Source organism: Gastrolobium bilobum, unplaced genomic scaffold (genome assembly GCF_033153095.1).
Source record: "Gastrolobium bilobum isolate Gb01-03AN ecotype WA unplaced genomic scaffold, APGP_CSIRO_Gbil_v1 utg12578, whole genome shotgun sequence".
Lineage (NCBI taxonomy): Eukaryota > Viridiplantae > Streptophyta > Magnoliopsida > Fabales > Fabaceae > Gastrolobium > Gastrolobium bilobum.
In genome coordinates this window covers 194495-209924 of record NW_026897471.1, presented here as the reverse complement: position 1 = coordinate 209924, position 15430 = coordinate 194495, and the positions used below count along the sequence as shown (strand labels likewise).

General features: G+C 36.0%; 1 protein-coding gene across 6 annotated transcripts; it reads left to right on the top strand.

The window, feature by feature from the left end:
- The first annotated feature begins 1000 nt into the window (after positions 1 to 1000).
- On the top strand, positions 1001 to 14884 carry LOC133307180 (OVARIAN TUMOR DOMAIN-containing deubiquitinating enzyme 7). 6 transcript variants are annotated; one of them, XM_061507632.1, is made up of 13 exons: positions 1001 to 1133; positions 1995 to 2101; positions 10313 to 10388; positions 10992 to 11141; positions 11470 to 11531; positions 12557 to 12641; positions 12726 to 12875; positions 13024 to 13141; positions 13376 to 13500; positions 13648 to 13745; positions 13964 to 14105; positions 14185 to 14224; positions 14719 to 14884. In XM_061507632.1, the coding sequence occupies exons 1-11, from the start codon at positions 1077 to 1079 to the stop codon at positions 14091 to 14093; spliced, it is 1158 nt and encodes a 385-aa protein (XP_061363616.1). In that variant the 5' UTR covers positions 1001 to 1076; the 3' UTR covers positions 14094 to 14105; positions 14185 to 14224; positions 14719 to 14884. The 6 variants fall into 6 exon arrangements, with proteins under 6 accessions (XP_061363616.1, XP_061363618.1, XP_061363617.1 ...); XM_061507634.1 differs by having other exon boundaries at positions 1060 to 1133; positions 13651 to 13745; XM_061507633.1 differs by having other exon boundaries at positions 1060 to 1133; positions 14182 to 14224.
- Positions 14885 to 15430: the final 546 nt, after the last annotated feature.

Below are 15430 nucleotides of genomic sequence, written 5' to 3'. Positions count from 1 at the left end.
TTTTGTTGTTTTTAATTTATTTAAAAAAATTCAATTTTTTTCATTTTTTTTTAAATTTCAAATTTTACGTGTCGTATCGTGTCGACCTATGACCTGTAGCGGGTCGTGTGAAGGTTTCTATTTTTTGACCCATTAATAATATGTATCATGTATAGATTGTGTCATTTCGTGTACATGTCAAACACGTGCCATATCGTGTCGTGTTGGGTGGAGCCATATTGCAACCCCTTATTAAACCTACTACTTTTTTTTGGACAAATTAAGTTTTGGGTCTAGATGGAACGTCATTAGACCAATTATCATTTTGAATCAATACGTGTAAGTATCAAATACTCTTCAAAAGTCAAACAACAAACTTAAGAAAAAAAAATGTTAAAAAAAAAAATCATACAAATTTCTTTTATTTTTTTGGATTGTACGAGTTACAATTTTGGTCAAATAAGAGAATTGACAATATTCTTTATTACAGAGTCTAAATTATTTTCTAATTATAAGCTTTGTTCTTTAAATTATGTATTTTATGATTTTATAATACATGTTATTTTATAATTCTAATAAAAAATTTGTTTAATTATTTCTTAAAATCCATTAAATACCATTAAAAGAATAATATAACAAATTTTAAAAAATTATATATAAACAAAAAGTCATAATTTGGTCATTTTCTCCTCTCCATCTAATGCACAAACACATTTTACGATAGTCAAAATGCACCTTATAATATATTTATTATATAATTTAATATAAATTTAATTAAATCAATTGAATCCATGATCTATCAGTTAAATCAATGATCCAATAGCTCAACCAAATCGATCACAAGACCGAGTTTTTAAACATTATCATTTTATAAAATATTTGCAAGGAACAAATTCTCTCAAACGGGCCAGATTTTGGGCCCAGTCAAATTGTTTTCGACCTATGCTCACGAGGCCCATGAGTTTATAACTCCTGACTAGTCACTCTAGTAATGGCTCCTTGGTGTCGGCCATAGTCTTATAGTTCTCGGTCTGATTTTTAGTTCTCGCCCTCGGACCGACATTTGGAGACATCGTTTTTCGATTAAGGACGAGGATATGGCTAAGCCGAAGCAACAGAAGAAGCTATCTCAGAAGAAGCAACAACACCCGCAAGTACGCTTAAGCTTCTGTAAATTTTGGTTTTTTCTCTCTTTTTCATTTTTTTTTAATTCCGTCTCTGCTATCAATATTCAGTTGTTCTATAATCTCTTCATAGTTATCCCTTTGCATTTGGATTTCCAATCTGTTATTTTCCAATGCCTCTCTTTGTTTTCAATGCTTTACTTATTTTGCAGTAGGCAGTGATCAAGAGAAACGGTATATAACCTATTTTATTTTGTTGTTTTTGGAGTGAAATTAGTGTGGGTTGCATCTTTCATAGTTTTCTTTTTACAGAGGCCGCATTAGTTTAGTGGTACTCAAATGTTGCATTGTTACTTCAAGTGACAATTTTGTGAAGCTTGTGCTTTGAAAAGTGTGTAAGGAATATTTTGAGTTTAGATTGCACTACTGGGATTATCCATTTTTATTTTCTAATATCATTGATTCATGAGGCTGTGGTGGAGCTGGTTTAATTTACCATTTTGCACTGGAGGTTAATCTGGCCGCTGATATAGTGTCAAGTATGTATTTGTCTTCCAAGTCTTTCTGTCGTTCATGGCTTATTAAGGTTAAGCATAGGGTCTTATATGATTATTATTTTTTAGAGAATAATTTTTTAGTCAACTTGGTTTTCCTGTATTTTGCCCTTTTGTCGTTGGAAGGTATTCAGAAACTTTTACAGGCCACAATTGACAGTACTATAGCTCTTACTGTATCTACTATTAGTTAGAATGTTCTGAAAATTAAGAATAGTGATAACTCCTCCATCAATATGTTAAGTAACAAATCCAATTGTAAGTTTGTAATGCTTCTAGGAATAGGTGTTATTTGGATACTCTAGCCACTGGTGACCCGTCATTTATTTCGTGACAGATTAAGAAGCTGGGAAAACAGGCTGATACTTCTCAATTTCGCACTCAGTTGGATGCTCTGGGCCTACGCATTGTTGAAGTGACAGCAGATGGTAATTGTTTCTTCAGGTTTGCCTTAATGCTTCACATCCATTTACGTTTACTACTATTTGTCAAAGTTATCAAATGTGGATTGCGGCATGTCGCGGCCAACCCCAAGAAACGCTATAACGCTATAGCGGGTTGCGGTTGCGAAAATAGTGAAATAGATATATGACAGAAATAATGACAAAAAAAAACATTTTTTAAAGGCAGAGATAGCAGAAGTGATAGAGAGAGATGCAGATAGATTAAAAAACCCTTAAAAATTTTCTGTCACACATTTAAATTTAGGATAAAAATGACATTTTGCCTTATGACAACAATATGGCTGTGATTTGGCCGCAAATGCGATCGCATTGGCCGCTATTGCGTTCTGGTGCGACGTGGTGCAGTTTCTTGCGGCGAGGCACCGCAACACCCTTACGGCACGGCTCGCGGCACTATTGCGGTGCAATTAACTCCTATGCAGTATGTGTATTGCATATAGTGGGGTACTAGTATTATTCAGCAAGTAGTTATGTGCTGTTACATGCTAGTTTTTTTCACTCGCACACCAAATGCCAACCTTATTGTCCTTATGCTGAAACTGAGGTTAGGTTAAAGACTGGCATTATCAGTTATTAATTTAGATCCTTATCGCCCCCTGTTCCTCCCCTTTATCCTCTCTGGTAAGTAAGTCACAGTTGCACTTGGTGTTTACAGTACAATGAATCAATTGTGTGTAAAGCATTTGTTGTTAGTCACGTGTGATTCTCCACATGATCCTTTCAGATATAATAATTATTTTTTTCTGATGTTTGTTTCCTAGTTTATGCTGATTGGACCCATAAGGTAGTCAACCTTAAAATATTTTGTTTCCTTGTTTAGATAAACCTATTTTTTATTTCCTGAAATTATGGGATTTGATTGGCTAAATTTGAGTGTGGTCAACACCCTTAAATTGTAGCCACCTTCATGGAAATAACGATATATAGAGAAAAACTATGTTTTTCTTTTCTAAATTCTAAATAGTATGAGAGCCCTCTCTTGAGGGCCTGAACAAGGATTCCTGACCTGGTTTGGCACCATGAGTACCAATTATAAACCAAACCTCTTTAGTTGAACCGGTTTAAGAACCAAAAGAACCGATCCAAACCGGTTTTTAACCCAAGTAAAGAAAATCCCAATCCCTTTTCAAAATTCGGAAATATGTTATTTTTATTTATTTAAATTTTTTAAAAGGAAAATATTATTAATGTGTAAAAGTATCATTCTCATATTTTATATATTTTTAATTTTATAATGAGGTGGGAATGAGTATTTTTAAAAAAAAAAATTAAAACCAATTGTGATAATACAATGATTTTGGTTGCATTTTATCGTTGAATAAAATCAATTTTATCTATGAAAAAAATGAGCTTCCCCTCTTTCAATAATGTTCAGAAAGAAAAATGTTTGATTATTTGTTATAGATCATGTTAAAAGTACATGTTAAAATTAAAATTTAAGGATATGTAAAATAAAGTAAAATTAGCTACAATTAAATAATTAAAGTTATATTAATATAAAATAGTGTATGTAACATTTTGTAAAAAAATAAAGTTATTGTGAAAAAGTCTTTTGGTAAATTGAAAATTGAAAGCTTGAAATTCAAAAGAAAAATTATTGCATAGGAAGCATAAATAGGTTGGACCACATAACCATTCAAAAGAGAAATAAATGTCATTGTATCAACTCACGCTATAAATATAGCATACTATTAAATTAGCTCACACTATTAAGTCAAAAATAATATCTTCAAAGTTCAAAATTATGAAAATTGTTCAAAATGCTAAAAGTCGGTTCGGAACTGGTTCAAAATTCGTTTGAAATCATTTCCAAACCGGTTGGGATTCAGTTCAAAACCACTTAGGAGACGAAGCAGTTACAGACCGATTCCAAACCAATTTTAAAAAAAACTGCTTTGGGAATTGGGAACAGTGACCAAAATGCCACTATTCACCAAGTTTTTTACCTAAATGCCATGCGAACAGTGTTATTTTTCAATCTGCCATGAGGGCAAGTTCGCTACCTGGTGTAGTGAACTCGGTTTGCTGACGTGTCACGTTTCTAGTGGACACCAAGTTCGTTACTCAATGTAGCGACCTTCAAATTTTTTTTTTTTAACTTGGTACTTGTTATCCACTAGAAATGTGACACGTCAGCAAACCGAGTTCGCTACACCGGGTAGCGAACTTACCCCTGTGGCAGATTGGGAAATAACACTATTCGCGTGGCATTTAGGTAAAAAACTTGGTGAACAGTGGCATTTTGGTCGGTGTTCCTGGGAATTGCTTTCAAAACAGGTTCAAGAAAAGAAAAACTGGTTTGGGAAAATTAAAATCGGTTCGATTTGAAGAACCAAACCATTAAAGCCGATTTTGTTCGGTTTGGCATAAGAACCAAACCGAACCGATCCATGCACACCCCTACTCCTGGCAGCAAGCAAGCAAAGCCTGATGATTATTTTGAGGAGGCTTTGAATATGAGGAATCTTTTTATTTGGGTTCTTTGACCGCCGATCCCAACTAGTTTGGAGTACAAGTGTTGTTAATGTTGATGTTTGAAGATGAGGAATCTTCTTGAAGAATTTCATTCTGATCATGGGCTTTGCCCTCCTGCCATTCTTGATGTTGGAGAACATGTCCTTTCTGACAGTGTCTCATCTTTGGCCTCGTTTATGTTGAATCAGGAAACTGGGTTGGTGACCTTGGGTCAGTGGGTTTTCGCAATCCTTTGAAGTTCAGTGTGCATTACGGGCATCCTGATATTTTTGATAGACTATTCTGCATGACCCATGGTGCTAACAGCAAGGCTCCTCGTGTTAATCACGTGTGATTCTCTGTTGGATTCTTTCAGATAATATATTTTTTTTAAGTTATTTGTTTCCCAGTTTAGGTTGATTAGGCTCATAAGCTAGTCAACCTTAAAGTATTATGTTTCCTTGTTTAGATAATTTTAGTTTTTATTTCCTGAAATTATTGGATTTGATTGGCCAAATCCTTGTGTGGTCAACACTCTTAATTTGTAGCCACCGTTTCATGGAAATGACAATATATGGAGAACACCTATGCAATGTTTATTTACAACATCATATACTAGTTTTAACATTTGCACTCTTCTATTCTGTAGAATATTCTAGATTATCATTTATTACTTCCTTGCTATTTGTTCCCTTATTTATTAATGTCTCTTGTTATTGTAAATAAGCCTCTTAGTCTACTGTTGCTATTTGTTAGCATTGTTCTTTGTACTCAATATAAATATGACCTATTGGGTCTCTCAATGTAATCAATCAATAGTGTTATACAAAAAAACACTCTTTCTTTTCATCATGGTATCAAGAGCTGGTTAAAATCCAGTCTCTTCCCTGTTCTAACTTCCCTTCCATTTTTTTTTTCGTTTTTTGCCTCTGTCAAGGCCAGAACCCTCACCTAGATACCTCCAACCACAAAACCAAGGCCACCATTAGGTCCAGAACAAAATTCCGAGCCAGCCAACACAAGACCCGTCGCCGGAGACCCAGCCACGCGTCGCCACGCGCCACCAACATCCTTCAGCTTCGCCGGCGCGTGTGGTCCACGCGCCGCCCTCCCATCATTTTTTTCCGGCGGGTCATACCCCGTTCTGATCGTCTGCCTTCCCTCTTCCTGTTTTGAGGGTCAAAATCATATTTGGAGGAATTTTGTTTTCTGGGTATTGTTGTTAGGAAGCCATGGACACTGAAAATGTTGAAAATTCATCTGGAGTTTCGACCGGAACCTCACCCCTTCCCATTTCTTCGTCTTCTGGAGACAACCCAGCAATGCAGATCACCAATCACCGTTTAAACGGTAGAAACTATGTGCAATGGTGTCAATCTGTTAAGTTGTTTATCCAGGCCAAAGGGAAGATGGGGTATCTGGATGGAAAAAAGGTTCAACCAGCAGAACATGAACCTGGCTATGATGCTTGGGTGACTGAAAATGCTTTGGTCATGACATGGCTGACTAATTCTATGGAATCGGATATCAGTCAAACTTATTTATTCCTTGATACGGCTCAAGAAATTTGGGAAGCTGTTAAAGAATACTACTCTGACCTGGGCAATGCCTCTCAGGCTTTTGAACTCAACACCAAGGTGAAAGATTTACGCCAAGGAGGGATGACTGTTACTGAATACTTCCTTGCTCTAAAAACATTGTGGCAAGAGTTGGATCTTTATGATAAAGCAGACCTTCAAGGTTTAGACGCTAATGCAATATTCAAATATTATATAGAGAAAAGGCGTCTCTACGATTTTCTTGCTGGCCTTAATTCTGATCTGGATGATGTTCGTGGAAGAATTTTGGGGCAAAACCATTACCTTCCATTGCCACTGCCTTTTCTGAGGTACGAAGGGAGGAGCTTCGCCGAAAGGTAATGTTGGGTGATAAGGACTCTAAGTCCTCTGATGGGTCAGCCCTTATAACAAAGAATATTGCTCGTCCTTCTGGGGACTCAAAACGTTCTGACCGTTGGTGTTCTCATTGCAATAAGGGTGGTCACACCCGTGAAAAATGTTGGGAAATTCATGGCAAACCACCAAACTGGAAACCAAAAGGACAGAACAAGAATCGTGCTAATCAAGTATCTTCTGAAGATAAGGGGGAGGGGTCTCATGTCCCTTCAAACCCCGATGGTGTTCTCCTCTCTAAGGCCCAGTATGAGCACTTTCAGAAATTGATGTCTCAACCTGCTGAGGCAACTAGTCATGTTGCTCAAAAAGGTATGACATTCCATGTTGAACGTAGTAATCGTTGGATCCTTGATTCAGGAGTCTCTGATCACATGACAGGTAATGCAACCTTATTTTCCTCCTATACCCCTTACTATCACCCGTCACGAATAAGAACAGCTGATGGAAATTTCTCCACTATTGCGGGCAAGGGATCCATTAAACTTTCTGAACATATTATTTTGAACTCAGTCCTTCATGTTCCCTCCCTTACTTGTAACCTCATCTCTATTAGCAAATTTACTGCTGAGTTGCATTGTGTTGCTAAGTTTTCTGCAAATGCTTGTATCTTTCAGGAGCAGGACTCGGGGATGATGATTGGCAGTGCTAGAGAGGAAGAAGGGCTATACTATTTGGAGGAGGATTTTTTCAAACCACTCTCTATGTTTATCAGATGATTGTAATGATGTTTTGTTATGGCATCGTAGGTTAGGGCACCCAAATTTTGTTTATCTTCAGAAGTTATTCCCTAACTTATTTATCAATAAAAAGCCAAGTTCCTTTCTTTGTGATATTTGTCAGCTTGCAAAACATTTTCGTGTCACTTATTCTCCTAAGAAATATCATGAATCTTCTCCCTTTACATTGATTCATAGTGATATTTGGGGACCTGCTCGTAAAAAAAATGTCTCGGGTGCTCGTTGGTTTATTACTTTCATTGATGATCATTCTAGGGTATGTTGGGTATATCTCTTAAAAGACAAGTCTGATGCGGCATCCACTTTTAAAAATTTTCATGCTATGATTCAAACTCAATTCCAGACTCCTATCAAAATTCTGCGAACAGACAATGGCACTGAATATTTTAATTCTGTTCTTGGAGATTACCTAAATCAGCATGGAATTATTCATCAATGTTCTTGTCCTAACACCCTCAACAAAATGGGGTGGCTGAAAGGAAAAATAGACATCTAATTGAAGTTGCTCGAGCTCTCTTATTCACGATGCATGTCCCTAAATATCTGTGGGGGGAAGCCATCTTGACAGCTTCTTATCTCATTAATCGAATGCCTTCTCGGGTACTAAATTTTCATTCTCCTTTATCTTGTCTTACTAAATCTTTTTCTTCTTTCTGTGCTCTTTCTCTTCCTCCAAAAATATTTGGCTGTGTGGTCTTTGTACATATTCCTCCACATCAAAGGTCCAAACTTGACCCTAAATCTATTAGATGTGTCTTCATAGGATATTCCCCTAATCAAAAAGGCTATAAGTGTTACTCACCTTCTCTCCGTAAGGTCATTGTTTCCATGGATGTTACCTTTTATGAGACACAATCCTTTTTTTCCCCGACTTCTCTTCAGGGGGAGTCTACTGGTATGGATGAAGATAAGCCTGGAAAACCAAATGAAGCTGTTGTCTTACCTTGGCCTTTGGAAACAGGGGAAGTTATTGGGAAGGAAACAGGGGGAGCAACTATACCTGAGTCTAATGATCCTCCCAGTCCTTGTGATCCTCCTGGTAAATGGGGAAAATTCTACAGCAGGCGCAAAACACATCAAGAGACTCTAGACTGCCAGGATCCTGACTCGAGTCCTTGCTCTAGCAACCCACTTGAATGCACTAGCACAGCCAACATTGATATGCCCATCGCCCTTCGAAAAGGTACTAGATCTTGCACTGCTCATCCTATTTCCCATTATATCTCATATGAGAAGTTATCTCCAGGTTTTCGTGCTTTCAACACTATGTTAGATAGTACCAGGATATCCAAAAATATCCAAGAAGCACTTGATGACCCAAAATGGAGGAACGCCGTATTAGAAGAAATGGATGCACTTATAAAAAATGGAACATGGGAGTTTGTGACATTACCTAAAGGAAAGAAAACTGTTGGTTGCAAGTGGGTGTTCACAATAAAATTTAATGCAGATAACAGCATCAACAGGTATAAGGCCAGATTAGTTGCCAAGGGATTTACTCAGACTCATGGGATTGATTATCAAGAGACATTTGCTCCTGTTGCCAAGCTTAACACTATCCGCGTTCTGCTATCTCTTGCTGCCAACCTTGATTGGCCATTGCAACAGTTAGATGTCAAGAATGCCTTCTTGAATGGTGATCTACATGAGGAAGTTTACATGGATCCACCTCCTGGTTTTGAAAAAGGGGATGGTTCTGTGTGCAAGTTGCAGAAGTCTCTCTATGGACTTAAACAATCTCCCAGAGAATGGTTTGGGAAATTTACTCAAGCTGTTAAGGGAAGAGGGTTCACCCAAGCTCAGACTGATCACACTTTATTCTTTAAACACTCTGACAAAGGTAGAATTGCTATCCTCATTGTTTATGTTGATGACATAATTGTCACTGGTAATGATACCGAGGAGATAGCCTCTTTAAAAAAATGTTTAGCTGATCAGTTTGAACTAAAAGATCTTGGATCTCTCAAATACTTCCTTGGCATGGAAGTTGCTCGAAGTAAGGAAGGAATTTCCTTAACTCAGAAAAAATACATTCTAGACCTGTTGCAAGAAACAGGTATGCTTGGGTGCAAGCCAGCAGAGACTCCAATTGAAGCTAATATCAAGATGGGAGTTGAGGACGGGGAAGATGTTGATAAGGAGCAGTACCAGAGACTAGTGGGGAAATTAATCTATTTGTCTCACACTCGTCCTGATATTGCTTTTGCTGTGAGCATGGTTAGCCAATTCATGCATTCTCCTAAGGAAAAACACCTTAGTGCTGTTTATAGAATTCTCAAGTACCTCAAAAACACCCTTGGTCGAGGAATTCTCTTTAAAAAGGGGAACAAAAGGATGATTGAAGTTTATACAGATGCAGACTGGGCTGGCTCTGCAATGGACCGAAGATCTACTTCAGGATATTGTACTTATGTCTGGGGAAACCTTGTGACCTGGAGAAGTAAGAAACAAACTGTTGTTGCAAGAAGCAGTGCAGAAGCGGAATTTCGGGCTTTAGCCCATGGTATTTGTGAAGGAATTTGGTTAAGAAGGCTTCTGGAAGAGTTGAAGATCTCTTATTCCCTACCTATCAGATTATATTGTGATAATAAAGCTGCTATCAGCATTGCTCAAAATCCTGTCCATCATGACAGAACAAAACATGTGGAAGTCGATCGTCACTTTATCAAAGAAAAATTAGAAGACGGTAGTGTATGCTTGTCATATATACCTACCAAGGAACAAACGGCAGATATTCTCACCAAAGGTTTACTTAAGCCGACCTTTGAGGATTTGATCAGCAAGTTGGGACTGATCAATATATATCTCCCAACTTGAGGGGGAGTGTAGAATATTCTAGATTATCATTTATTACTTCCTTGCTATTTGTTCCCTTATTTATTAATGTCTCTTGTTATTGTAAATAAGCCTCTTAGTTTACTGTTGCTATTTATTAGCATTGTTCTTTGTACTCAATATAAATAGGACCTATTGGGTCTCTCAATGTAATCAATCAATAGTGTTATACAAAAAAACACTCTTTCTTTTCATCATATTCTTATGTAGAGCCCTTGCTGATCAGTTGGAAGGCAATGAGGAGGAACATCAAAAGTACCGCAGCATGGTGGTGAAACACATATTGGTATGATGTTTTGTAATCAATTTTATAACTACTCTGAGTTTCAAGTTTATGTATTGTTTATGAAATGATTTTGTTCCACATGAACTTTGAAATTCATTGCACAATGATTAGATGTCATTAATCAATTGTACCTGTACCCTATTTTTTCCTTAACAAGAAAATTAAGAAAAGGTAGGGCTTGAAACATTTAGTTCATTTGTAGTATTGTATTGTTGGTGCAAAGCTTTGGGAAGAAAATTGATTGGGGCAATTGAAAGATTATTGAATCAGAACCTTTCTGTTGTAAATCACCTAAAATTCACTGTTAAACTAGTAAATATATGGAAAGTTGGCAAAACATAAAACAAAATAAATACCCGATCCTAAAGATTGCTGATTGCCCATATACTCTCTGTTTTTTTCAGTGATAGTTTATGTTCATTTACATAACCATTGATTAAGGCTGTTAACTTTCATCAATATATGCAAACTGGACGACATCTTGCTATGTAGATGTACATGCCAAGTCTCAATTACTACTGCTAGCTTTCCTGCATCAGTTTTCCTCCTTTTTTTATTGGAAAACTCCTTCACATAATCTGGTCTTGAAGCTGTAATTAACAGGACAACCGGGAAACGTTTGAGCCCTTTATTGAAGATGAAGTCCCATTTGATGAATATTGCCAGTCCATGGAAAATGATGGTACATGGGCTGGACATATGGAATTGCAGGCAGCTTCTCTTGTAACGCATAGTAATATATGCATTCACCGAGTAAGTAGTATCCTTGAAGATAATTAATTCCTTCCCCTTGTATTCTAATGTCACATCTTTTTATTTGATACATTGATTGGTTAGGACTTTCATACATTTACCCAAATGAAGATTGGGGCATGCCATAGTGGAAATATTTTCACATTATATCATCTTTGTTCCATGCAATTTTATTTTGTTTTTGAATGTGTTAGCTGATTATTAATGTTAAGACTGAAGACACATTTGTGCTGACGCAGACTAGTTCTTTTAAAATTTCTTGGTAAACTTTACATGTTACCCCCTGAAGTTAATTCAAATTCACATGCTTATTGGTTTGCTTGTGCAGAACATGTCTCCTCGGTGGTACATAAGAAACTATGATGATAGTGGAGTCCGTATGATTCATTTGTGAGTACTATGGAGTTTATGGTTGTTATGTGATATTGCACTGCATTGTCTATTTTCTCCTGGTGTTTGCAATAAAGGTGTTGTTGATGTTGATAATGTTGTCTATTTTCTCGCAGCATTATATTGATCTTTTTGATATGCTAAATCTATGGCTAAACAAGCAATAAATTGTTTATATCTTCAACTTTCTTTCTGACCTCGGGTCTTCATTTTATGATTTGGAGATCTATGCTTTCAAATTCAGTGTTCAATTAGCAACAACAAAACCTTCGAATCACATACACACACTAACAAATAGAGTAGTAGAATAATAGTATATACTGATTATTTAGATGAGCTATGGTAAATGATAACTGAATGTGATATAGGAAGCTGATAGCAACTGATATAATTCGGTTGGGTTATTTCAAAGGAAAATTAATAAAATCAAGGAGCAAATATCAATTCATTATTTGTGAATGAAAAATCCTGTTAATGATTTTCTGAGGATTTGGATCCAACTATTTATTAGTTTTTACAAATCTTATTGATATGGCGCTTGAGTAGTTAGTAACTAATAGTTTCTTATTAGTTGAATCACATCATTTTAGGGAAGACAACCTCTTGTAATATTTTCCCGTGTGCAATGAATCTGTTTTTGCATGGAATTGAGATTTAAGGTATGCATATCAATAGCTACTATAGGAAACTGTTAGGAAACCACACATTATTAGGGTGTACTGTAGGAAGGGACATAGAGGATTAGAAAAGTGTGATTGCCTTTTGGAGGGAAAAGTTGTTAGTTACAATAGCTTAGCTTTAAGAGAGTAGGAGGAGGAGAAGATTGTAGAGACTAGGGCCTCTTGAATGCTCTAGACTATCTTTTTATCTCTGTAACTAAAAACACATTCTGATATCCATTTGATATTAGAACTACTGTTCAGTATCCACATTTTATTGCTTGGTCCCCTATCAGACACCATGCAAAATAATTCTCTTGACCTTGCATATGAATTTTGATGAAATATTTTTGTGTGTCTTTCCAGATCTTATCATGATGGGGAGCATTATAATAGTGTGCGGTTAAAGGATGATCCTCGTGATGGACCTGCAAGGTCAATTGTAATTAAGGTTCTTATTGGAATTCTGTTTTCCAAATCTTAAATTAATGTTTAGAGTAGTAGCTATTGCCTGATTAATTCTAGTTTGTGAAAGGCTGATGGTGATCTTTCAGCGCCATCTCATCAAACGAAAGTTGTGGCTAACAAAAACCGTTGGCAAGCTGGTAGGGAAACTTTTCAGCCAGGGTCTATGAAGTTGGTTATGGCCGGAAGTGGATGTGAAAGCACTGAAAAAGTGGAACAGGTGAAAAAAGTGCATGCCTTGTTTCAATTTGTATGCTTCTTGTCTTGCATGACTAATATTTCAATTTATCGAAATCTCTTGCAAGTTGCTGTCTTTTCTAGAAATTAACCACTTGACATATATTCAAAGTATGTCTTCCTTGTCCCAGGTTCTAGAACAGGTAAATGGAGATGTTGGTGCTGCAATAGAGTTTCTAATAGCAGAACAAGGAACAGAAGATTGCCCTGCAAAGTCTGATTCCTTTCCTAGTGAGGCTAATACTTATGGTAATATCTTGTCAATGCATTTTGCACTTTCTGTACTGTTAAAGGACAAACCAACATATTTTCCTGTTCAGAATTAGTAAACTTTTTTCTTTCTCTAACATATTATTTCTTGTTAGGATTCATGCATTTTGTGTTTTATGCATATCATTTAGTATAAAAAATTATGTTTAGTAGGAAAGAATCGAAACTTTTGACTTCTTTCTAACTCTTCTCTCAAATTCCGAGGATTTACAGGTTGTGATAAAAATGAGAATCATGAACAACACAAAGAAGACATGGTAGAGGACAGTACTAATGATGAATCCAATAATAGCTCCAGGAAGACCGATGATAATATTACATTGCAACCAAATGACAAGGTTTTCTTTTTTTCTTCTAGTTTCGGTTTGTTGGTGTTTCATTCCCCCCCGTCCCCCCAATAGAAAAATGCTGTTCTAATATTATGATCTGCTTTTACACTTTTGTTGGTTGTTCTTGCTGCCCCTTCTTTGTGGGGTTAACTACAGAAGATTCCTAGAAACAAGGTCTGCCCATGTGGTTCAAAAAAGAAATACAAAGCTTGTTGTGGATCATCCTTGGGGAAACAATCTGCTAAGTTTGTAGTGTACGCATCTTAGACTCGTTTGTTCTACAGTCCTGTTTCAAGTTTTAACTATTCAGATAATGTCTACAGAGTGTATAGAAAATATTTTTCAGGGTGCTTGCATGATTTTCCTTGGATTCAAGTTTGTTGACATAGTTTTGTATGCTATAACTTATAAGAATGTAATCAAGTAGAGTTCTGCTTTTAATGTGGTCTGACTAATACTTTTGTTGTGTCAGTAACCAAGCAGCTGACTACAGAAGGGGCAAAACAGAAAAGAAGCTAGGAAAGAAAAGGATATCTGCAAAAACTGAAGTACCTTGTGAATATGACTCGGTGACACCTGACATGGGTGCACTTTGTATTTGAATTGATAATAATGTAAGACTTGTATTATTCTCAGCAGCAATTTTTCCTTTCTTCATGAATATGATTCATGAGTTCTTGTTTCTTCCAGCAGAAGTTAGTTTTATGCTCCCCCAGAGAGAAACTACCGACAGGTCAGTAAGTTTTTGTTGTATGGTTATGGTCCTGCTGATTTGCATGTTTCCTGAATGGCATATGAAGAGAACTCTACCATATTTGTATTCATTGCTCATGTTATTTCAGCGGGTTGATATATGACTTGATAATTCATATCTGTTTCGATAGCTCTTTACATTACAGTATTAAAATCCTTAATTCATACTCAGGATTTCGGGAATAGAAGGAACTTTATTTTATTTCCTTGTATTGGGAGCATAGCTTTTAGTAATCCTACATGACACTATTATTATTGAACTAATTGGCCACCAAGATGCTAGAGTTATAATTAGTATGCTGTTACCGTGCCTTCTATATACTTGTCTTTTTGTGTTCAGAGTTTCAATACATAGCATTTTACTTATAGCCTTTACTCAAAAGTGCATCTTTTGTCCTTATAAGATCAAATATTGCGAGATATTACTACATACGTTATTGTTTTCCTGATATGTAGTTTTGTTTCTGTGAACAGGTTTCCATTTGGCGGAAGCAATTTATTTTTATTTTTTTTGAAAAAAAGCAGAAGCAAAATTTTGAACAGGAAAAGGGTGTACAAAAGGGTAAATAATGCAAAATCATGTATAATTTTTGTTCAAGCAAGATGCTTTTGGGAAGAACGTGGAAGCCTTGATCATTTTTTTCATGAAACGTTTTGAATGAGAATCAGTTTTGCTTAAAATATACGTGTAAAATTTTTATCTATAATGGTGGCTCGGTAAAAGCTTCCGCTGAACGAGGGTCATTTCTCCTTTTAACCTTCTAGGTAAGAGTCAATAGATGTAGTGAACAAGAAGAGAGAAAAAAAAATATTTACCTTGTCTCGGTAATCTACGACCAGACTTGTTTATATTTTTTATGAAAGGGCCAAACTAAGGAAAAAAAAATACTGTAATTGATAACAAGTTAAAGTTGATATTTTTTAAAGGAAAATTATTTTTTCATGTATTAAGATATTATTTTTGTATGTTGTTAGGCATCAAAATTCGCATTATTTTTTTAACAAGTGATGGGTTTTATTACTTGTGTTTATGTTATGAGAAATATTATTTTATTTGACATAATATGAGAGAAGTTTTTTTTTTTTTTTTAATTATCTTATCTATTTAGGTAAAACCTAACCTAACTTCGCCAATTTTTCTATAGGCGTTCACTGTCTTGAAGTTGTTAAGCTCCAAGAATCATTG

Bases quoted from the DNA above. Each gene is read 5' to 3' on its own strand.
- LOC133307180 (XM_061507632.1), top strand. From the start codon at position 1,077: ATGGCTAAGCCGAAGCAACAGAAGAAGCTATCTCAGAAGAAGCAACAA. The intron at 2,102-10,312 runs GTTTGCCTTAAT...ATTCTTATGTAG, and splicing joins GATGGTAATTGTTTCTTCAG to AGCCCTTGCTGATCAGTTGG. The intron at 13,501-13,647 runs GTTTTCTTTTTT...GGTTAACTACAG, and splicing joins CATTGCAACCAAATGACAAG to AAGATTCCTAGAAACAAGGT.